Below are 24,498 nucleotides of genomic sequence, written 5' to 3'. Positions count from 1 at the left end.
CTGAACAGGCTGACACAGTTTTTACAAAAGCATTCCATTAGAGAAGTTTCTCCAAATGAATGCAGCCATTAAGCCTGCATAAGATTATGCCCGAAAATTGCCATTCAACCTCTGACATCCTATCTTTTCAAAAGTCTTGCCTTTTCCCAGGTTGCTGTCAGCCCAAAAATGCATCCCAAAACACATCAGTCAAATACAACCACAAGCATTCTATTGTAGGACACTCCCAATACATGTTTAATTAGGTATCAATCACAGGCTGAGTGCATCTATGAAAGAAAGGGTTTGGAACAAATTTCATTTGGTACTGTTGTTATAGCATTACGTACATTCAGTTTTAAATAGATCAGCTGGTGTGCTACATTTTTAAAGGCAGAAAAATTGTCTTAGATAGCATCCCAATTGAGACTATTATCAGGCTTCTTTTCTACATAAATATTAGTGGTAAGGACCAATTATAGATTAGAGAATAAGTTGTACAAAGAGGAAATCACCCTAATAATGAAATTCAGTCACTGGATAAGAGAAATTTTTCTGTCCTTCACCAAAATCTCAAAAGCTGTTTGTATCATGTAAAAAACATATTCTGACTATTTAATTTTCATCAGCGACAGAACCTGCACCCACTATACTTGACGAAACTCCAAAACAACCAAACAAATAAAATACAGAGCAGGACTGTGTGTGTACTTTTCAAAAAGTACATGACAAAGCAATTTAAAAGGACATAAATGTGAAGGGTAATTAGAAATCACTGTGGGTGGTTAATACAAAACAGCTTACAACATTAAATTCCTAATACAGAGCAGAATTCAGTCACTTGGATTTGCAATCATTGAACCCACTTCTGAAGTGGAAGATAAACTCCCTCAGGAGAAAAAAGATCTATTTGAGATTAAACTAAATTTAGATTTAAGCTTAGTTATTAAATGTGACCTATGCCTTGTCCCATGTGCTGTATACTGTCAATTACAGCATCAAAGCAACTTTCATATTCCATTTGGTCAGTCTTTTAAGTTGTACCCAGCTAGCCTCTGCACAGCATACGCATATTGTAAGCATTCATAGTCGTTTTTACTGTTAGTATAGAATGAATTATAATAATATGGGTTTAGAGTGTTTGGCCATGCTGGTTGCTATGGAAGTGTCCTTATAGTTCATTTAAAAACTAATATAATTTTAAAGCTGTTTTAAATTCAAAGATTTAAAATATGATTTCCTATTCATTTGCTCATCTCTACATAAAATAAAGCTTTATAATAAAGTTTAATAATGTTTAGTGCACAGTGGCACAGAGGCACAGAGTTTAGAGAATCTTATGTAGTGCCCATCCATAAGAAGGGTGATAAAATGGACCCAAGTAATTATAGACCACTAAGTCAGACTATTATGGTAAAATTAGGGAAGCAATTATTTTAATTATACGAAAGGATCCTCACATGTAGGTTAATTGTCAGCATGGATTGAGAAAAGGTCTTGACTATGCGACTTGTTAGAGTTCTTTGCACAAGCAACAGTAGTAATGGACTCACATGATATGATGGATGTACAGTAGTTTCAATTTTAGAATTGTACAGAAAGTGCAGACATGAATAATTAGATTGGGGCGATATACTGTAATTAGCAGAGAACCTCAGGGATCTGTACAAGGACTACGGATCTTTTTAATTTATATGAAAGACCTTGATTCTGGTATAGTTAGTAAACTAATGTTTTTTGTAGATCACAGCAAAATCAGAGAGCAAACGCTGTAGAAGCAGCAGATTTAGATTGAATTGAAGGCTGGGTAAACACTTTGCAGATGACATTTAAAACAAGCAAGTCAAGGGTCTGCATGTAGGCAGTAATAACATAAACTATAAATAAAATATAGGAAGTAATGAGCTTTTTCACTAATTATGAAAAAACCTTATATTTTATATTGGTGCTTATATTGGCATGTCATTTACATCTTTCAGACAATATGGGAAATCAAAAAAAGACAAACAAAATGTTCAGTTGTATGGTCATAAGTGGAACTTAAAGGGATATCTTTCACCGACAGACTGAAAGAACTGAACCTTTATAGTCTTGAACAGAACTACAGTATGATGTTAGAGCCCATTTGCAAGGTTTTGATTTGTAATTACTTTTCAGAATGTTTAAACTTTTGTTTTTCACTTGGAGGTTGTGTGTTACAGATGGGATGGTGATGCAGTGGTTAGTATAACTGCCAAAACAGCACTGGGGCCCAAGGTTCAATTCTGGACTTGGAGTGCTGTCTCTGTGGAGTTTGTATGTTCTCCCTGTGTTTGCATGGGTTTCCTCTAGCTGTTCTGGTTTCCTCCCGCAGTCTGAAGACACACTGGTAGGCTACTTAGTTCATGGAAAAATTGGCCCTGGTGTGAGTAAAGTATGTGTTTGTGTCTGTGTGCCCTGTGATAGATTGGAGTCCTGTCCATGGTGTATCCTGCCTTTTCCCATTGCTTCTAGGGATAGGCTCTGGCTCCCCAGTGTCCTTGAATTGGAAGAAGCAGTTAGAAAATGGATGGATATAAATAAAGACAGGAAAAATAAATTCTTATTTAATGTGTGTGGATTATGAAAGCATTTTGCTTTGGAAAGGGTGTGTTGACTTACAAGCAATGTATCCTGTTGTGTGATAACTGTCATTGTTTAAGTTTAATAAGATAATTATACTTGAATTTCCTTGGAAAAGACTTAATAATATATTTTTCTCCACTGCTCTGTCATCTGTGAGTTTGATAGATATGTTTAAGGTAAGTAAATTAAAAATAAAAATACCCTTGGAAACTCATATGGGAAACTGCAATCAATCAAATCTACATAAACCAAACATACACTTGCCTATGCAATAACTGAGGCATAACATTTTTTTTCTGTCTACCAGAGGAATAAGCTTTCACATTACACAGGATTTCAAACCTATAATAGAGATTACTTTTCAAACAACACAGGCCTGCCGCAGTCACTGGGATGTGAGGCCGCAACGACTCCTCAAGAATTTCTAGTATGTTCAGGCAACAGAGAAAAATGAAATAAAAATAACTTTTTTTTAACAGAATTTTTAAGAAAGAATTTTCTTGTTAAGGAAACTTTGGGCACACGTGCCTGGTAAGTGAGGGATAAGTTTAAAAAGGTTTGATTTGGTGTCTTCTGCTCCACTACAGATAAAACATTATACAGTATACTGTATGTATCAAGTGATGTACTACCAGTTTTTAAGTATTGAACTTTGTATGCTATTATTGTATACCTTTGTTAATGTGGGTCTTATGGACTCCAATCAAAATGCTTTTGATTTCATCCAAATGCTGGATTCATCTAAATGTTCCAACATGCTTTACTGTTCATTTAATATGTTTTATTAAATCTAAAGTATAATAGTGAAGCTATTCAGTTGCACAGTATACAAACTAGAACATTCCACAAATGACCTTGTTACTGATTGTAGTTTGCTTGTTGAATTATTGAGAATAAAACACATATCAAGAAGACATCATATATTATATGTTTTATTGATTATGTGAAATATCCACATGGCATGATATATATGAGCTATAAATATGGAATGTGTAACTGCCTGGCAGAAGAGCTGATTTGCATTTGCTAGACCCCATGGTAAACAGTGCATGCCTCTTGACACAGAAGTAACACCACCATGTACAAATGTGTAAAAAACTGACTGTGTCTTAATTTCAGAGTAAACAAACTTAGCAAAGATTATTTGACTTAAAAAATGTTGTCATGTCCTGACATTTACTTAGAAGCTAATATAAAAAGATCTTCTAAGGACATGGAGAGTAATAAATCATCCCCCAGTGTCATTCTGAACACACTCTCAAAAAAAACATTTTTGAAATACTATATCATATAAATTCTTGCTCTGCCATATGTAAGGCTTTCAAAAATAACTTTCGCCACCATCTGTGAAGATAGAAAAATGAATCAATTACTGCCGTCAGAGTCGCTTTTGGACATCCTGTCTTCTGCTGGGTGCTGGGTGTGTTTCTTCTGAGACGGGATAGCAGGAAGAACACGGATAGTCCGCAAGGAGTCCCCCGACAGGACAGGCAGAAAAGAGCACAGCGACTGACTCTGAGGGACCCCGCCTCTATTCAACTTGGAGGTAACAGTAGGAGGCAGAGCAGACACAGTGCCGCAGAGGGAATGGAGAGGCAAGGACTTTGATTTCTTCACTCCCTGAGAAACCTGGTCAGGCGGTAAGGTGACTGTGGGAGGAGAAGCACACAGTGAGACTTTAACAGCCTATAACATAAAATATTTCACCTCAAGACTGTAATAATAATATAATAAACTTTATTTTATATAGCGCCTTTAAAGGTGGCTTCTCGGCGCTTTACAGGATGACAATAACAATAAGTAAGAAGAGTATAACAATAAATAAGGAGAATACACAAGATAAGACACAATTACAATATATAGAGGAGACCGTGGATGGTGGTAGTAAGAAGAGCAGAGGGGTGAAGAATGGGACCAGTTAAGTAAAGGCTTTTCTGAAGAAGAGGGTTTTGAGTCTGGATTTGAAGGAGTTTAGGGAAGGTGACTCTCCCTTGGGCAAAGAGTTCCAGAGCTTGGGGGCATAACAAGAGAAGGCCCTGTCACCCATACAATGTAGACAGGCTTGGGGGACAGTAAGGACGGCAGAATTTGAAGAGCGGAAGTTGCGAGGTGGGGAGTAGGGCGATAATAGTTCAGACAGGTACTGAGGTGCCAAGCCATTCAGAGCCTTATAGGTGAGCATGAGGATTTTAAAGTCTACATGGAATTTGACCAGAAGCCAGTGCAGGGACTCCAGGACAGGAGTGATGTGAATACTTGCACTAGACTTGGTCAGGATTCTGGCTGCTGAATTTTGGACATACTGCAGTTTGTTCAGAGTAGATTTTGATACCCCTGAGAGTAGAGCATTACAGTAGTCAATTCGAGAGAATACAAATGTGTTGATCAACTTTTCTGCCACAGTTAATGATAGCATAGGGCATAGTCTTGCGATATTTCTAAGGTGAAAAAAAAGATATTTTGACAGTATGCTGCACATTTGGGTCGAACGTTAAGCCATAATTGTATATAACCCCAAGGTTTTTCAATTTTCATTGAAGCTCAAGTACAGAGCCATCTACAGAAAGGGTTACAGGACTGGGTTTATGATGGGGGGTACCAATAAGCATGATTTCAGTCTTTGGCTGTAGGTCTGTGTCCTATTTCTTAAACATGTGAAGTGAGATAATATGGAATTTGGACATTTCCTTTATTTAAAAAGATGGGACTTTTCCTATACTGACAAAACAGCATCCTAACTTTCCTTGTGATCTACTGTGTAACAAACACATACAGTAAATGTATTTGCAGTACACACACATACTGATGATTTGCAGGTAGATTTTTATTCTTGCGAAATTAAAGAAACCCAGCTTTGTATTTTTACCGCAGTCTTTGAAGCACAGTGGGCCAATCTAGGACCTTCTGCTGTTGTGTGGTCAAGCCATAATCTAGTGTGAAACAAAGGTGAACGGTGTACTGAAAGCTTAATTGGCGTACGTCGCCTGGTTGAGGGAACAGTAACATGACAGGTAGATTTTGGCTGCTAAGACACCCTGGCCCCCTCTTCAGATGATGGGGCGGAGGGAGAGGTGTGAGTGAAAATGTGCAAATTGTGCTCTGAAGGCAAGATATTTATACGAAGGAGATCAGAAATGTTTGAGATTAGGGTTTGACTTCCTCCCCAAATTTTGCTAATGTTAAATCATACACAGTAAATGATTTTGCTAGAATGATCAGAAATAGAACAGAAGTAGAAATTAATAACATTTGATTCAAAACAATTCTTCAAAACGTCTAACATTTTTACCATGTGCACATGTTATAAAAATTACTTGCTCCATAACTACTTATATCACACCCAGTAAAACTATTTAGGTATCATAACCCCCCTGTTTGTTTTTTTACCTTGTCTTCTCCCTTGCTTGGAAAGATAAAGAAAAAACAACTCATATCAAAATTTCAAAATGTACATTTTTTGTCAGAGCAAGTTATGAGACGGATTGGAGGAAAGTGCACTAGTAAAACAGCTTCATACTTACACCTGTGTGTACAGTGGTCACGGATTGGAGCCAAGCTATTACGGGTGAGAGCCATCTCGCGTAATTTCAATCTCTCCACTGGAAGTTGGTGTGTAGTTTGTGCTAGGAAAAATAAATAGATTTGGTCAATGATGACATTGTCATAATGGTCACAAGTAAGGTGGTTGTGAGTATATTACACAAAGGGATATGTTCTGAAGAAGAAAATCTTTACTGTAAGAATTATAATGTTGAGGAATAGGACTTTGAGCATTCTTTGAGACAGATCTGGCTGAACAGCCAAGTCTGGTTAGTAAATGCCTTGCATATGCATAAAATGGCAAGAGTTATACATGCGATCCGAAAATCTACACTAAAAGGCAAAAACAATATTGTTCCTTTAATAATCAAGAAAGATATTGAGACAGTGGAAATCAAACAATGAAACACTTGCAGTAAATCAAATATAATGAAACAATATGAAGACAACTAAAAATGCATTGGTAGAATCTAGTAAGAACAGGTTTTCAACATTGTGGTACAACTGATAAATAATTTAATAGGATTTGGATTACCTGCATTTTGTATTTTTTAAAACAAAAATGTAATGAATAAATGGACCACTCTTTTCTTGTTTGTTTGTTCTGTGGCAACAAAATGCAACTCTAATATGTAATCATAATTTATCCTTCTCAGTTTGTTTTTCACCACCTTTTACTCTGGATTATGCTGTTTAATAAATGAAGTGATTTTCATCCTATCCAAATGGAAAAAATAGAGCTTTACTTATTCTGAAAGTAATTTGTTTTCTGTAGTTTTATATAGATACATGCAGATATAAAGCCAGATAGGAAACAATACTGAAAATATGCATCACTACCTGTTTCATAAAAATAGTACTACCATTTATACCATTGGGAATCAAGTAAATAATGGCTTTTGTAAGATGTAAAAATGAGAAGGTACTTATAAGGGCCGATGTCCTTCAAATGTATACCAAGTATCCACTCAGTAAGTTTAGATTATCTTCACTGGAAAACAAAGGTATCATTTTAACTTTCTAACCGCAAGACTGACATTCAAGCAAGGCTCAGAACAAATGCTTAGAGGTGTGCCATTTTCCTTTGAGATAGCTTTTCTTCACAGGATGTGGTTTATTGCATTGTTTATCTTAATTATCTTGAAAAATAATACCTTTTGCAACTAATTCTAAGCATGGCCACAAAAAAACAAAACAACTGCAAAATTATTTGAAAACGGACAGCAAATGGTGAAGAATGCCTTCAACAGATCACAAACACAGTGCTGAAAAACATTTACAGTAAATGCGTTTTGTAATACACTTAAGGTGAATATTAATATTTATGCTACTTTTATGTCTGATAATGCATGGGTTTATGAATATGCCTTTAAGGCTTGGGAAAATGTGAGGATTTGACTTTGTGACACTATGCATTTTAAAAGTTCTGCACTGCCTGACTTCAACACACACAATCTTTTAAGTTTCCCACAGCTATTATTTGTGCTGTGCAGTAGCTCCTTTGTGAGAGATTTGTGTGTATGTAATAATTCAGGACCTGTATATCAAAATGCATATGAAGTTTTTGTTTTGTAATAAATTAATATTTTTTGTTTTGTTTTTATGATTAGAGAATGCTGGGTTATATTAGTTGGATAAACTGCACAGTGTCTTGCAGAAGTATTTACCCCCTTCCCATGGTATCTGAATTACCAATAATATATACTGTATATACATCTGGAAGGTTTAGTCTCATGGTGAGGCAGCACTAGTATCTGTAAAGGTTTAGTCTCATGGTGAGGCAGCACAAGTATCTGTAAAGGTTTAGTCTCATGGTGAAGCAGCACTAGTATCTGGAAGGTTTAGTGTTGTGGTGAGACAGTGCTAATATCTGGAAGGTTTACAGTAGTCTAATGGTGAGGCTGCCAGATTTCTGGAAGGTTTCATGTTGTGGTAAGGCAGCACTATTATGTTTTAAGGTTTAGTCTCATGGTGAGGCAGAATTATCAGTTAAAAGTACAGTCACGATGAGATATTAATAAAAAGAACAAATTAATGCTGCTGTGTCTGGGGCAGTATTATTGCTGTTCAAGAAGCATTCCTAGCCAAACAGGATCTGCTGGAAGATTAGGTTTGAGATGCAGACTGAAAGGGGAAATTGAAAGTTAAGCAGGTTAGGGACCATACTTGGGCTGGGAAGGATAACATCAGGGCTGGTCTGGCCTCAGCCCAAGTTCCTCCCTTCCCAGTATTAAACAGGATTATAATACCACAGCCAGGTCTTACTCATAATTATTCATTGTATTCCTCTGAATACCTAAAAACAATATTAAGAATAATTAAATATTTAAGGTAATAGCGGAAAGTATGTGTAAATGTATAAGGATGTACCAGTATTTGCACACTGGTAATTAACAAAACAAAATATTGTGCCATTTGTGCAAGTCAGTGCATATCAGACCAGTAATGCAATTTTGATTCTAAGGTACTTGGTTGGTAACGCCAAACCCATGGTTCCTGTGGTATTGTTAGTCAAAATACTATGATTTTAAGCCTGAACTTTAGGGGAAGATTTTTAGAAAGACAAGCTTGTCCCTCCTCTTTGTATTTTAAATATACAATAATTGTATTGGTTCAAAGTTACATTAATATATTAATGTTTCTTCTAAAATGAGAAACTTTGGGTTTTGGATACATTATAAATAAGCCACTTGTCACGGATGTCAGAAAGGACAAACCGCGGAATGGCAGGAGAGCAAAAAGACCCTATGCTTAGCAGCGAGACGGGGGTTAGCGCGGGCTCAGCTGTTCAGGGAATGCCGTATAGAAACCTATGCCCTCAGGTAGCGGACGTGGGGCGACCTGGTGCTAGGCGGGTCTCAAGACATCCGAACAACAATGCTGAGCGAGAAGCAGAGCAGAAGCAGGAAATAAATAGGCTACACAACAAGACACACCAGAAAGACAAGAATAATCACAGGGAACTAGGAACAGGAGGAAAGTAGAGCGCCCTCTAGGTGTACTAGGCGTGACACCATTCATTACTTTTCCAAGATATAAGAGCATATTTAAAGTGCCATGAAACCTACAAAAACCACTGAGGTAATGGAAAATGTGTTTGTGGTTTGAGTCGTAAATGCTCACCTGTGTCAATAGCAGGAGTATTATTTTTCAGTCAAATGAACTTGCTGAACACATCATTTGAAAATAAAGTGCACTGATGCACAATGAAAATACAACAGCTCCTTGTTATAACGTAATTAGCTTAAGGTACTGTATGTGACTTCATAATAATGTCAAGAATTCAGTGTTGGGTATATTCGGAATTGAATTGAATTGTCAAGTTAATTAAGAATCTGTATAAATAGACATTCAAAAAATGCAATTTTAATTAGCACAGGAATAGTGAAAGTTTTGACCAGCTCTCTCTTAAGTAGCTATGGTAGAATGAGATATTCTGCTTCAATAATCAGCAGACTAGTCCAGTAAAAACGGGAAAGTGGCCTTGTGAGGGATAGACCACATCCTGGAAGGTTGTACATCATCACACCTACGTCTGGATTGTCACGTCCTTCTGACCCACCAGTATGATCACTTTCAGACTGCAGTGACTACAACACAAGCTAACCCAGGACAAAATTACCTGTTTGTCAGCACAGCTACTGACGTTCGAGGCCTGCATGAAAATGTGGATGCTCAGAGGATGTTTAGGGGTAATGTTGATACCTGAGGGGAAAACAATGTTGCTTTCTGTTGCCAGAGAAAAGGCAAGTTAGCAAAGTTATGTGTGATGGAGTTTTATCCACTGATGAATGTCACTTTACCCTGAACAGGATACAATATAAAATATGTTGAGATATTATATTGACCCACGTTTTTAAGCCAACGAGTGGGGCAGTGTGCGTGGAGTTTGTATATTCTCCTTGTTTTTGCCCTTCAGGTACTCCGGTTTCCCCCCACAGTCCACAGTCAAAAGACATGCTGGCAGTTGGGTGGCCTTGGTGTGAGTGTGTGCGTGTTTGTGTCTGTGTGTGTCATGTGGTGGATTGGTTTCCCATCCAGATGTCTGTAGCATTTAACCAACTGCTTGCCAGGTTAGGCTTCATCTCCCCCACTGACCTGACACTGGATAAAGTGGTCTAAAAAATTAATGGATGGAATGTGTCTCAATACGTTTGATCACTTCAAATCTCTGGGTTGAACACTAAGCATGTTTCTGTTTTATGATGAAATGCATTGATGGAGTTCCTCCAAAATTAAATATTTTGTATTGTCCTTATCATTTATATATAAGTCTTATCAAAAACACAAATTTCTTGACTGCAAAAATGATCTACACTTATTGCAAAAATAAAAAAAAATGACTTTACTGTCCTAATACGTTCGGAGGGCATGGGAGTAAAAACTGTGCTCTAACATTGTTTAGGGTTGTTTTTTTATTTATTATCGTGGTAAGCAGAATAAACAAATAAAAGCAGGAACATAAAAGCCTGATGGTTATCATACTCAAATGTCTTAAGTATCACAAACTGCGATTTAGTTTATTTATTGATTATTTTTTGATTGATGGTTTCATTATTTGGTTTCCATGGCTGCAGGGTCAGATAATAGAAATGCCAATTAAAATGTTCTTTCAACTTTCTGAAAGGGCCTGATTTGCATTATTGTATGAGCTCCAGAACATAAGAATTTAAATAAATAAAATATTATCTGTGAACAAGAAAGTAGTGTATCACATTCTTTAATTGTACTTACAAGTAAACTATGTATTGTAAATGACTGTATGTATGCATAATCATGATTTTCTAAATATTAAAACTGGACAGTTTCTAATTTTGAGCTGTCAAGGACAGATCATTATTGAGAGAGACCAGAAAAAAGTACATCAATGTTCACAAAGAGGTAAAGTGCATTGAAGCAGAAAAGTGCTTACTTACTAGGCACACGAGTTAAACGTAAAGATAACAAAATGAAGCAATTAAAGTATTTTTTGTTTTGCACTAACCTTACTTTTTGTACATACTGCAAGTGTAAGTCAACTGCACATTTTCTGCTTCCCAAAAGTACACTCACCTTGGCCGTTTTTATGCATGTAAGGAAGATGGGTTGGATAGAGGAGTTCCATGCGACTGGATCCGTCTTTGAGGATGTCATCCAACAACTTTTCAGAAGGAGGTGCCGTCCATGCCTTTTGTGATTGTACCTGATTCGACTCTGACTTCCAGGAGTTGCTCAGAAGAGCTGTGCATTTGGTCCTGCTGTCAAATAAGTCATGTTCACTTCTGCTCTTCTGAGACCTGTGGGCAAAATGGTAGGCAATCTGCCCAGTGGCATTGCCAACCACTGTGTTCTGAGAAATGGCTGATACTGAACTGCCAAGCGTGATGGGTGGAAGACTTTGTGTTCTTATAGGTGGCAGACCCTTGTACTCCTTTGGTGGGTTTTTTTCTTTGACATGGTGTTTCTGAGTTTCACTAGCCTTTTTTCTGACCTCAGCGGTGTTCGTTCTTTCCTCAGACAGGTCTTTGCCAGACGTATCCATGATGCAGTCAAACATCGTGATGATGTCATCAACTTCAGAGGTTTCTTCCCCTATGTACCGGTCTCGGCTGTTCTCTTTCTGCCCCGTGTTTTGATCATCTTTCTTTTTCTTGCAGGAAAATATTTGATTAAGCATACTGAACCTTCCCTCCTTTTTTTGGGACTGGTGATTGTTTTGGGAAGGTAATGGCCTCAGTGACTCCGATCTGTAGAAAACGGCAATAAGCAAAGGAAATAATTTAAATGCAAATCCACTGGCAATTCACAGCCTAGAAACTGTAACATGCAGAACATTAGATGCTAATTCAATATTAAGACTACCTCAGGGGTTGCCAAAATGTCTAGACACATCCCTTTGTTTCAAGCCACAATTGATTTTTTTTTTAAATATTGTACACTTGGTGTTGATATGTGATGGACTTTTCTGTATTTTTACAGTATTCAATAATTTAGCACCTGCCAGCAGTAGCCTAGTGCTATAGCATAATATATGTAAGTACAGTATATGCAAGGTCCCACTGTCACAACCAGTACACCTAGAGGGAGCTGTACTTCTGTCCTGTTCCTAGTTCCCTGTGATTATTCATGTCTTTCTGGTGTGTCTTGTTGTATAGCCTATTTACTTCCTGTGTCTGCTCTGCTCCTCGCTCAGCATTGAGGTTCGGATGTCCTGAGACCCGCCTAGCACCACGTCGCTCCTCCTGTCTGGCCTGAGGGCATAGGTTTCTATATGGCATTTCCTGAACAGCTGAGCCTGGACTAACCACAGTCCCGCTGATACACAAAGGGTAATTTTTCGCTCTCCTTCCACGATTCATTGACATCCGTGACACTCACAGAACAGGCCTTCTCCACACACAAGACTACAATTGTAAACTAATTATTGCAAATTCTCTTGTAACTACTAGTGCTGAGGCTACAGTAGAAGCCTGCTGGAACTGTGTATTTGGATCAGATTTAGGTTCAGGGTTTGTTTGAGTTAACAGCTCAGTTGGTAACTGTTTTCATAAGGTAGTCATTCAGTGGGGCTGGTGCTGAGACAGCATTCGACACTGCAGCTCAGCAAACATGCAGAGTGAGGTGTACGGATGTAATAGTATGGTTTCTGGGAAACACAGTGGATTTGAAGAAGAGCATAGAGCTCCTTTGCACAGACTAGGAGGTTTTAGAGTCATAGAACCCTTTTTTTGGTTTTTGAAGAAGAAAAACTTGTAAGAAAGTGTTCATTTAATTGTATTTTTCCCTGAGAGACCAAATAATACTCCACCTCCTGTTCTCACAAACCTGAAAAGATAATGTAGATGTACTGTTTTTTTAATTATGTTTTGTTTTATGTCTTAATTATTGTCTTATACAGTATACTGTATGTTTTAATTACGTATGTGATTATGGTGGATATCAAACTCAATGGCAGCTACTGCTATTGTTACAAAAAACCTACTTTCTTATATCTCTGTCAGACCCCCTCAGTCTCCCTTTTGTAGTCAGGATGACTAACAACCAGCAGCACAGTGCTAGCCCACCTGTTCTCCAGCGAGAGCAGTTTGATGCATGCTGTGTGCCCACAGTACATTGCATATGTCAAAGGAGTGTTCTCATTGATGTCCCTGGGGCTGTGCTCCACCCCCAGCTGCAGCAGCGCTTGCACACAGTCAGCCTTCCCCGCTGCCGCAGCCCAGTGGAGTGGCGTCCTGGAGGACCGTACAAAAGGGCACGTGGGAGTGTTATTCATCAGGAGACGCAGCACAGCAATTGCCTTTTCTCACTGCTTTCATATCTGGAGGGGTTGGGAATGAGACTCAAGCCACCAACGCACACACAAAAACAACATACAACCAGGCCACCTTACTAATAAAAATTAATAAACACAAAATCATAGAATGAGGTGGTGAAAGGTGTTTGAAAGGGCGATGCAACAATACTGATTCATATATAGCCAAAATGCCATTTGATGACACTGTATATTTAGCTCATGGTTATTGCAAATACTCAGAATAGCAGCCTAAGGGATACTACAGAGAATAGCTGAGAGGTAAAGCTTGTAAGTCAGAGACTTACAAAAACAGTAAATTTAGAAGTGACATGGTCTGGTGTCAAAATCAAACCAGTTATGTCAAGAGAGATGAAACACTATCTCTGAGCTCCAAATTAAATACACAGTTCAAACCTACAGTATGTTTTTTATCATGTGAATTTTATAAAAGGACTTAAGTTCCATGCTTTCCATTTGGAAGGGTTCTATATACAGTATGTTCGGTGGTAATCATAAATGTACAGAACATTGTGTTTCTCATAGGACATGAATTATAACCTTATTATAACTCTTACACTTAAAATTTGATAAAAATTATACGGTACATCAGCATTGGTTCTCGCAGCTACTGTAGACATATCAGGATGCCTGAGGCTTTGCAAGGTAGCTTTGAGAGAAAGCCACCTCTTAAGGAGAAATGTCAGGTTAAAGAGAAACACACGTGGTCTACAGTAATTGAATTATTGGCATCCAGACGAAGTGAGAGTCCAATTAGGGACAAGATCGGGTGAGACAAGGGGCATCACAAGTCCTGTGTGGAAAGGTTTCTTTGCCAGGCGTAATGGGGTTGAAATGTGGTGCTGAGGAACAAGGCTGGCCAACTGAACCAGGGTTCTTGGGAGGTGTTAGCAATTGGAGGAATGGGGAGCCACCTGGACAGTATCATGCTGGCAGGGCTGCGGTTATCATGGTATCAAAGATACGGGCATTGTTACACACTGTGTTTCTAAATGCAATTCTTGAAATCTGCTCTGGACATGGTCTAAGATCAGACTGGCTTGCTCCTCCATGTCTGCATCTAGCACAGAGAAGGGAAGATCACAGTGCCAGGCTGGCTGTGTAGGTACAAATGGTGAGTCACAGTTCTGTCACTTTTTCAGAAACCAAGAAATACTGTATGAATGACAAGCTAGGCCTGGATATGGAGTAATGAATTTTCTTGGTAATTTGGTCAAATGTTAATTCATATGAAAATGTTCAATCTTGAAAGTAAGAAAGTGAAAGCTATCCTGCTGGAATATGTGGCACTGGATCTACCACAGCAGGTATGCTTTCTGCTTCTTTCCTTCATTTAAATGTATTGATTCTTCTTAGTCTACTGCTACTGTAGGAACTTAGTCTATAGCTACTGTAGGAACATGTGAACAGTAATATTTATTATCACAGAACATGCCCCTTTGTTCTCAGCACCTGTAATTTCAATTCCGCTATACATTAGTTCACAGAATGCATGATTTTTTCAGAAGAATAATACAATATACCCAAAAAGTAAACAAAAAAATGGATAATTGGCAATCTTATTTTTTGCAAACATTTGCAAATCAACAGTTTACAGAGCAATATACAGTATACAAATTAACCTAAGTAGCGTGCATTGAGATAACAAGGGCTTGCAGACATTTTTTCCACATAAATGGGAACATTAGATGTTAGAACAGTACCTTTTATGATAAGAAAGATCATGATGATGAACTTGCAGAAACTGCAAAACAGTGCAAACATGCATTTCTATAGTTGGATGTACAGTAGTCTTACCTGTCGTCAACGTCCAGGGCTTGCAGGTTGGTTTCTGGAATCCTCGCCAGCTCGTAGATGATGTCACTGTAGCCAGCAGCGGCTGCGATGTGCATACACGTCTTCCCGTTCTCATCATCATAGTTAATCACAGACGAACCCAAGTGGTGCTCAAGGATCAGAGAGCACATGAGCCGGTTCCCACTCTGGCAATGGGGGAAAGAGTGGAAGGGGTTTATTGACCACACACTTATAAAGAATTGCTCAGATTCTAAATGAGATGTTCAGACTTTTAATGTGAATGGGCCACCTGTCTTCTTTGAAAAAAAAACATCTGATGGTATTGTAAGTGAACATAGAATATCTAATCGACATGAAGGAGAGGAAAAAAAATGAAACGTTTTAACCAGCTCACTCAAGCGGCCTTTTGGCAAAGCAGGATCAAAGAAGAGTGGGAGAGGCAAAAAAAGTGCACTTTAGCAAAGCTCAACAAGCAGCAGGGTTCAAATTCAATTTCTATTAAAGAAAGTATTTAGAAACTTTTACAGCATGGTTTCAACATACAGTAGTCTGCACCTCCCCTGCTGATGCCTTTTGAGAAGTTAGTGCTAGGAATATGTTAAAACATGAAATGCCACCATAAACAATTGTTAGTTATGGCTGCAAATAACAATAATGATCAAATTCTAGTAGTGAGTTGCATTGTTAGCATTATGTTGCAGTGTTTAATAACTAGAACTAGTGAAGGAATAGAAAAAGGAATGTTTCACTATAGAATATCACATAGTATGTACTGTTTATAATATTATGTAATAAATTTTCCCAGAAGCCAGTGAACATACCAGTATGTTTTTTGGACTGTGTGAGGAAAATAGAGCACTAAGCAGAAACCCATGCAGACACAAGGAGGACATATAAACTCAATGAAGATAGCACACCAAGTCTGGAATTGAACCCATGGCCACAGCAGTGTGAAGCAGCAATGCTAATGACTGCTCCATTGTGCTGCCCTGTAGTATTTATTTTTACCTTGGTGGATTATTTTTGCATTTCCCCATTATTGCAGGGAAAGTCCGAGATTTCTGATTTTACAGACAAAATTCCCCTTTAGCAGATTTTGTCTGTTAAATCCAAAGCCTGTTAAAAAGAAGTCCGTTAAACTGAAGGTTTACTAAAATGTCTTAGGTTTTATCCTCCAATCCTAAAGAGACATCAGTTCTGGAGGAGCAATACAAATCTGTTGAGAATAAGTGGTCTAATTCCAAGAGAGCAGTGAAACAACAATAAAAACAGTCAACTTTGCTTGAGAGAATGATTTACACTATTCCCAAATGCTATGTACCTGCACTAATTAATTCTGCACTCTTGTGCATGAGTGTCTGCTTGCTTTAATTAATACGGTTTTATCAAGTGAGGCCTTGCTGTTTTGCATCCCTTCTTGTCACGAAAGTCTCACCTGAACAGCCCAGTGAAGTGCTGTCTTGAAGTCCTTATCTACGAGTGTGGGATTGGCTCCCTTCTGCAGTAAGGCTTGGACATGCTGAGGACGGTTGTGAAAGGCAGCCCAGTGAAGAGGAGACATGCCCTGGAAATGAGAAAAACAAAATGAATCTGAAAAAGAGGAGTTTGGAGAAGTGTTGTATGTCCATAAAATACAATAAATGATCACAATAAAAATACATATGCAATAATATTGCAAAATACGCATGCAATACAAATACAAATACAATGCAATTCTTGTATTTCATTGAAAATACAGTACATACTGTGTAGGTTTAATATATCTCATTTTAAGTATCTCCTTGATTTGATGTACTGTACAGTATAGTTTTTGTGGGCTGCTGCAGTCTATGTGTATGAGAACACTTTGCTTTTAGATGGCCTTTCCCAATTCAATTCTTTGTCGTCTTTTTCCAAGTCAATCCCAGCCAGCAGTCTCTTTCTTCTGCTGCTCTGCACCTCCTCCACAGGTCTTATGTAAATCACAGCACATTTGAGTTAGAGCTGTCGCCCCTCTTCTCAAACCTGACAACCAGCTTCTTCAGCCTCTCAGAGTCTGTGTAGGCGAGACCCAGAGGAACACAGCTGCACCATTTATGTTTATCCAGATGCATATATTGCTTAATTGTCCAAAAACACATGTTTTAAGATTTCAGAGCCATGATACTTAGCACACCTTTCAAATGAATACAAATTTGCTTTCTTTTTTCACTTCATTTCATTGGGCCTAATATAAATTTGAATTCTATTTGTGAATATGGAGTACAGTCTTAGTATGTATCTTCCACAAATGAAAAGCAATCCTTTGCTGTTACATACAACATGCATGATTCATACTTTTTTTCTTTCTATATGATGCAGTAGCATTTAGGAATGGTCATAACCTGGAAGGCTGTGGGTTAAACTCCCAGACTGAGGACTCCCAGATTGATATAAGAAAGGCAATCTGCACAGATTGTGCCAGCAGACCGGCCAGCTGTTTTAATAGGTAATTCAAAGCAAATGCAAATAAATATAATGATAAATGCGTCAGCCACATAAATCAATGGCTATTGGGCCTTTAGTAAAAACACAAACAGAAAAATGCAATGACATGTTCTTTTTCTAGTGAAGAAAATATTTCCTGCTAAGATTATTTTAAATTCATTGTTTATTGTTAACTTTGAGTTACAGTTAGATGACCTCATGTCTGTTTCCAAATATGTCATTTTTGGATATACAGTATATACTGTATAGTTACATGTTGGAGGTATTGGGTAAAGCTTTCAGAAAGTGGATAGATGTTGGAGGGATGAAAATGTTAAAATTTCACATCTTAGTAACCCATTATCTATGGTAAGACAATGCACATCCTCACAGTGTGGACTGTATTTGTGAAAATACCGATTTATTACTTGTGGTATCCACCCGGAGAGAGATATCTGCATGTGGTTAGTAGCAGTTCCCGGTTCTGGTCCCAGAAGGCCACACACCTGTTGCTTTTCATTCCAGCTGAGCTTAATTACCTAATTTAAGCCTTATTTAACCAGGTTGCTGGAATGAAATGATTTGGAACTTTTAGAATGGTTATTTTCTACTCAAATTCCTGTATTTGGGATATTATTTTACTTATGAAATGCAATGGTTAAAAGTCAATCTCCAAGTTTTTAAAGATCTGAAACTGCAATACACTTCAGATTCATCCGATTATAAAGTGGATGGTGTAACTGAGAGCTCAGCTGGAAAAACAGCAGGTGTGAGGGACCTCCAGGAAAGGACTGGTAATTCCTGGTTTAAGTAACACTTTACTGGAATAGGGAACAAGGTTCCCATTCATTTAGCATCAGTTTTAGGGAATAACGTCTTAATAGGATCTTTATTCTGTAAGAAATGGGTTCTCTCGTTTCCTACATGGTATGTGATGCCACGTGGAGTTCTTTTTTTCTGCAGTATGTTTATAAAAGACTGGGCCCACAGATGTATGAATATCTATATCTAAATAACTGTCAATGATTTCTGTTGGAATTTGTAAATTATTGCAAATATATCAATCAATCAAGGTTTATTTATCAATGCACGAACAGTACAGCATACAGCCGTGTTGTTGGAAATGAAATGCTTTGTCTGCGAGCTCGTTAAAAAGGATAGAAGAGTAGAAGGACAGGAATTTATAGGCTTTAGATTAACATTAGGATACAATAAATTACACAATTGCAATTTACAATACAATTTACAGATTGTGTGAATCTGTGTATCTTGTGCGAATCTGATATATCTTTTTGTTTCTGTTTTTTTTTCCCAGGATATTGCTTTGCTACCATGCTGTGCTAGAGATGAAAGAAAATGTGCCATGTGATTAGTATTCCCTAATGAGTGGAGGTGTGCAGTTGTTGACTTTTGCTAGGCAAGCTGTTGTCAGAACCTGCTAGTCTATTTCATATTTCAGCCTCTGTGTATTCAGGTATTCCGCTGGGGCAGCATAGCATAGTGGGTAAGACTTTGGACTTTCAAGTCATGGGCTCTAAAGTCTGGTTAACACTACAGAAACAGTTTGAGCTCTGGTCTGTTGAAGCAGTCTATTATGGGCTTTAGCTTTTTATTCAATTATTTAAACACTTCTGTTTTATCACAATACAGTATATATCAGTAAGAAAACAGGCTGTAAGGCTAATTGAAGACCTAAATGCTCTGGTTTGGGAGCACGCCCTCTGGATTTGTTTTCAGTAAAGGCTCTTCATTTCACTTCTTGGTCAACCTGTGCCTTACCTGTGCCTTACCTGTGCCTAAAAAACTAAACCTGGCTATGGACAACCTTAACAATTACCTCATTGCAAATTACCTTTTCAAATCATTCCAATCTGGTTTCAGACAATTACAATTACAGAACAGAAACTGTTCGTGTAATAGTTACTAACAATATTCTTAAGGTAGTTGATACCTCTCTCTCCTAATTCTCCTAGACCTAATTGCTGGTTTAGCCACTTTTAATCATGACATTTTACTCTTCCATATGAGACTGTGTTTGGAATTTCTGACATCAACTCTTATCATACTAATCACTGACACTTTGCTTCTCTATTGGAGTTGGTTGGAAACTCAGATCTCTTGTCCACAGTAAACCTGACACTGAAGTAGCTATCTCTGCACTATTTAATTCCATGACTGATATAAAAACCTGGTTCAAAATTTCCGTCAATTAAACTGTGATAAGACTAAAATCATGCTACTCGGCACCTCACCTTCACCTACAGAGAGCCAGTGCAGTAACCCTATGGATGACACTGAGCTTGAATTTAAAATAATACTGAAGAATTTAGGGGTGATATTTGATCCTCTGTTGACTTTGTGCAGAATATTTTAAAAACACTTTATACTCTATAAAAAGAGTGTGTAAAATACCTTATCACCAGACAAGTTGTATTTGACTGTAGCAGAAAAGCTGGTCAACACATTTGTCTTTTCTAAAATTGATTACTACAATGCCTTACTCGCTGGTGTATTTAAATCCACACTGAACGGATTCCAATTTGTTTAGAATTCAGCAGCCACAATCTTAATCTAGCTGCATGCAAGCGACCACGTTATGACTGCCATGGAGTCCTTTCACTGACTTCCTATCCAGTTTCAAGTCAAATGTCTATCTGACTTATCTGTTGACTCCCCATCTCGCAACTTTGGTTCATTTGACTATAGTCTTCTATAGTCCCCCAAGCTCTTTTACTTGTGGTAGGGTCTTCTATTGCTACACCCCAAAGCTCTGGAATTCTACTCCCAAAGGTATCAGAGAGTCACCTATCCTGTGCATTTAAATCTAGACTAAAACCTTTCACACAATGACATGGTATTTTCCATTTAATAAGGGGATTTTGTACTAGTTGTGAGGAAGACTCCACTTGCAATTGTGCAGTTTTTTCAACATATACCCACATTTCAGTGATAGCACTATAATGAATGTTTAAAAGTTTTAACTGAAGTTCAAATTACACTACAAAAAATAACAACAACAGAGGTACAACCTGTAAAAGTGAATGGAACAAGAGTGCTTAAAGTAGGGAAAATATCCTTTGCTTCCAAGACCTTTAAGTTTTTAGATTTTGGTCAAAAGCTAAATTAAAACTCCACCAGGATTCCCCAAGCACAGGTGTCAGGAACTACTGTATATTGACGTTAAGTTTGCCAAGAATGGGCGTTGCCTCCCCAATGGTTAATGCATTTCTCTCCTTTTCCTTAGACCTCCCCATTGATTAAAGGTCCTTGTGTATACATTCGTTAATTACCACACAGTTCAAAGGCGATGTGTGGGATTGCGCGAAGCATCTAAATGGGGATCAGACTGAGTGGGGGGGTCTCTAGAATAGGTTACGAATCCACAACTCACTGTTAAAACCTATCTATCTGCATCCAGCTGGTTGATCAATGAGCCATGAATTACAGTAGCTCTGCCCTCACCCAAGACATCAAAAAGTGCTCTTGGCAAGCAGGGATTTCAAAAGCTCCAGGCAGGAGAATTCAACAGGATTTTGGAGGAGTGAAGAATTGAAAGGGACACAGGCTGCAACGTCCGACTCAGAAAGGATTTGGACACCAGGGATTGTACAGAGAGCAGTGGAGGAAGGCTCGGGCATCATCTCTCCCTACAATGCTAGACCTGGAGAAAACCCAGTAGAGCTGGAGGTCTGTCAACACTTCCTTGTGTGTTTGATCCAGAGGGTTGGTGTTGATGGCAAAGATGTAGGAAAAACCTAAATGGCCATTCTAGATCAGGTGAAGCAACAAACAGAGTTGGTGGTCCTAAATTAAAATTAATACAATCATCCTAGTCACTGGAATCCATCAAGCAGACAATGTTGCCCTTCTGATTCCCTCAGTTTTAGTTTTCATTAGGCGAAAATGGAAATCATGAGTAGATATAGAGTAGAGTAGAAATAGCACATTTTCAACTGGTTAAGGAAGATATTTCTGCCAGATTAAAAATGAGCCAAGCAATGGGTTTGTATTCTGAACAGTGGGCAGCTCAAGAATATGAATATCCATGTCCTCATCCATTGTAAAAATTGCATTTTTTTAAAAAATGTTCTATTTTATTATCTGTAAGGAAATAACCAGGATTGATGTGTCAACTCCAGCATTCTAGAAAGTGAAAATGATGGATTTTTTTTATTGGGAAACATCTGTTTTGTATTAACATAGCAAACAAGCAGAGGAAATCTGCTGACTGTGTATCCAGGTTGCAAGTGGACATTAAGCACCAAAATGCGCAACATCAGCTGTGATGTATTTAGCAGTGACGTTTGACGACAAAATGATGTTACACATGACTTTTTATTGCCATCCTCCAAGTAAACATCAATGTACCTGAGTACAGCAGATCTTTAAAAGCACTCTATGACACAATTGAGCTAAAAGGATCAAGGGGGATGATGAAACATGAGGAAAAAACGACTGCTGCTAATCACTTAATCATGAGCACTCAAGCAACACTGTCCAAGTAATATTTCCTTTATCACATTGTAATTGACGATTAACCATACTGACTGCCATAGATAAAAAAAGGATTGTAATGAATCGAATGCTTGAACCAATGAAAAATTCTAAATACATACTGTACTTAGTGGCATAGTGGTATAGTGCAAAGGAACAAGTAATAGGTTTATTCGATGCTGAAAAAAAGAAGAAAGAGAACACAACGTTTCGGCCGTGGAGCCTTCTTCAGGTGTATACCCACCTGAACTAGTTGTACAGATGCAGCCATTCAAAATGGGTGAGGTATTTCACGGCATACCCCGGTGGGCGTGTCAGGGTATCACACGGTATCACGCAGTGTCAGGTGGTTAATCGCGCGTCATTTGACGCTCTGCCGGAAACTATCTGGCGTCACCTTGTAAAACCGCCAGGGGGAGCTTAACCTCTCGTGTACAGCATTTGAGCCTTTAATTTTGAACTGTGTATTACAGCATGTTAATCATCAGTCATTAAAATGTTGGTATATTTTATGAAAGCAAGATTGCTCAGTTGGACAAAAGTACACAACCTACCTTTATCAGAAATATTTATGCATCAAAGCCTTTACTGAAGATATTACTAATAGTATTAATAATGGATGACTTTGGACAAGCTGTATACTCAAAGTATAATTTCTTTAGCACATTTGTACAAGCACTTGGAATCTGTCCAAGCCATACTTGGCATAGTGATGAACATTTTTAACTCCCAGCACTGGGGCTTGGTGTTGAATTCTGGACCTGAAGTGCTATCTCTGTGGAGTTTATATGTTCTCCCTGTGTTTGTCTCGGTTCCCTTCAGGTGCTCCAATTTCCTCACACAGTCCAAAGACATCTTCATAGGGCTAGTTGGCTTCTGAGAAAATCAGCCCTGGTGTAATTGTGTGCATGTTTGTGTCTGTGTATGCCCTGTGATGGACTGGTGTCCTGTTCAGGGTGTAACCTGCCTCGCACCCATTGGTTGCCTGGATAGGCTCCAGCAATTTGATTAAAGCTCCTATTCAAATCAACTTACATGTGCACATACTGTATTTATACTCAAGAGTACAACAGTAGTTTCCCATTTGAGATGTGAACCCAGAAAGTGAAGGTGCTGCTTTCCGAATTAACAAATTTTACTGTTACTATTCATTTATGATACATAAATAAATGTACACTTAAACTGGTTATGTCTAGAGTGAAAAAAGTACTGTGGTGTAAAGATTGTCCAGGGTTCTTCCAAGCACTTGGATCAAAGAAGTTAAAAATGTCACATGGCCATGTCTGAGTAAATAAAATAGAAAACAAGCACGCTTAATAGTTTGTTCAAATAATAAAGTTGCTTACCTCATTGTCCTGATGGTTAATTTCACACAGTGTAGACTGCTGCAACAGTACAGCCATGAGCCTGTAACAAATACAAGCAAAAAATATATATTTTTTCATGATGGAAGTATGTGTGAATAGTGAATTTATTCCTTGAAAATGGAGCATGCTGGTGTTTCACTAAATATTAATAGGTGAGATGCAATTGATGCTGAAGAAACATTTATGCTGTTGGTTTCCCAACACATAGATGAAACTATTGTTTTTATTTGCATGAAAAACACATTGTTGAATAATATACCATTCACCACTAACTGAAGAATAAGGTTCCACTGAACCTCCACTGAAGGTTCACTTCACTGCAGAAAACACAACTGCATAAAATTGCTGAGTCTTTAATAACATACTAGAATAGTATTTGATAAATTACTAGGATATGTAGCATAGTAAGTAGCCTATTATAATATACATCTTCTGTATAAAGTAAAGACTGAGAGAAAAGTATTTTGACTTATTAAGCATTGCTTAACATTGCAACAGAAACATATCATGATGGATGAAAATAAGCAAAGAAAATTGATTTTCAAAAAATAGGAAAATGTAAACATTTTAAGTAACACTCCTCTAACCTCTGATAAACTGGTTTACTCATTTATTATAGTGCAAATGGGAAGAAAACCAAAACAGTTTTAAATGTTTAGTATTCATAAGGATTAAATATTTAATTTTACTAGTCTATGTATTAGCTAAACATACAATTTTTTGTTTTTGACAATTAATATTTATGCTTATTTGTTGTTGAGTTGTCAGTTTTTTAAACAAGTCATTTCAATGTGTCTTTGAATGTGACTCCACAAAGCAGGTGTCGCACTACCTCTTAAGAAGCAGTTTTACTTAAATTAATAACAGTTCTAAAAAAATGCCGAAGCCCACTACTTCTCCACTTTGAAATTCTTGTCCACCCATCATTGAGCTCCACACCTCACTAGCTAGTCTGTCTGGTTTCATTATAACTTGGCATGA

At 37.8% G+C, this 24,498-nt stretch overlaps 1 protein-coding gene across 2 annotated transcripts in view; it reads right to left on the bottom strand.

Annotated features, from left to right (window-relative positions):
• Positions 1-3,499: 3,499 nt before the first annotated feature.
• ankrd55 (ankyrin repeat domain 55) overlaps positions 3,500-24,498 on the bottom strand; it is a 31,888-nt gene continuing 10,889 nt past the window's right edge. For both annotated transcript variants that reach the window (XM_088629188.1, XM_088629189.1), the window contains exons 5-11: positions 23,497-23,557; positions 16,647-16,775; positions 15,212-15,396; positions 13,167-13,334; positions 11,176-11,849; positions 6,105-6,206; positions 3,500-4,232 (exon numbers count right to left, since the gene is read on the bottom strand). In XM_088629188.1, coding sequence (XP_088485314.1) covers positions 3,949-4,232; positions 6,105-6,206; positions 11,176-11,849; positions 13,167-13,334; positions 15,212-15,396; positions 16,647-16,775; positions 23,497-23,557 — 1,603 coding nt within the window. In that variant the 3' untranslated portion in view covers positions 3,500-3,948. The remainder of the gene's footprint in view (positions 4,233-6,104; positions 6,207-11,175; positions 11,850-13,166; positions 13,335-15,211; positions 15,397-16,646; positions 16,776-23,496; positions 23,558-24,498) is intronic.

Source organism: Lepisosteus platostomus, chromosome 4, assembly GCF_059453375.1.
Source record: "Lepisosteus platostomus isolate fLepPlt1 chromosome 4, fLepPlt1.hap1, whole genome shotgun sequence".
Taxonomy (NCBI): Eukaryota; Metazoa; Chordata; class Actinopteri; order Semionotiformes; family Lepisosteidae; genus Lepisosteus; species Lepisosteus platostomus.
The sequence above is the reverse complement of the archived record's forward strand: the minus strand, read 5'-3'. Positions and strand labels throughout refer to the sequence as shown.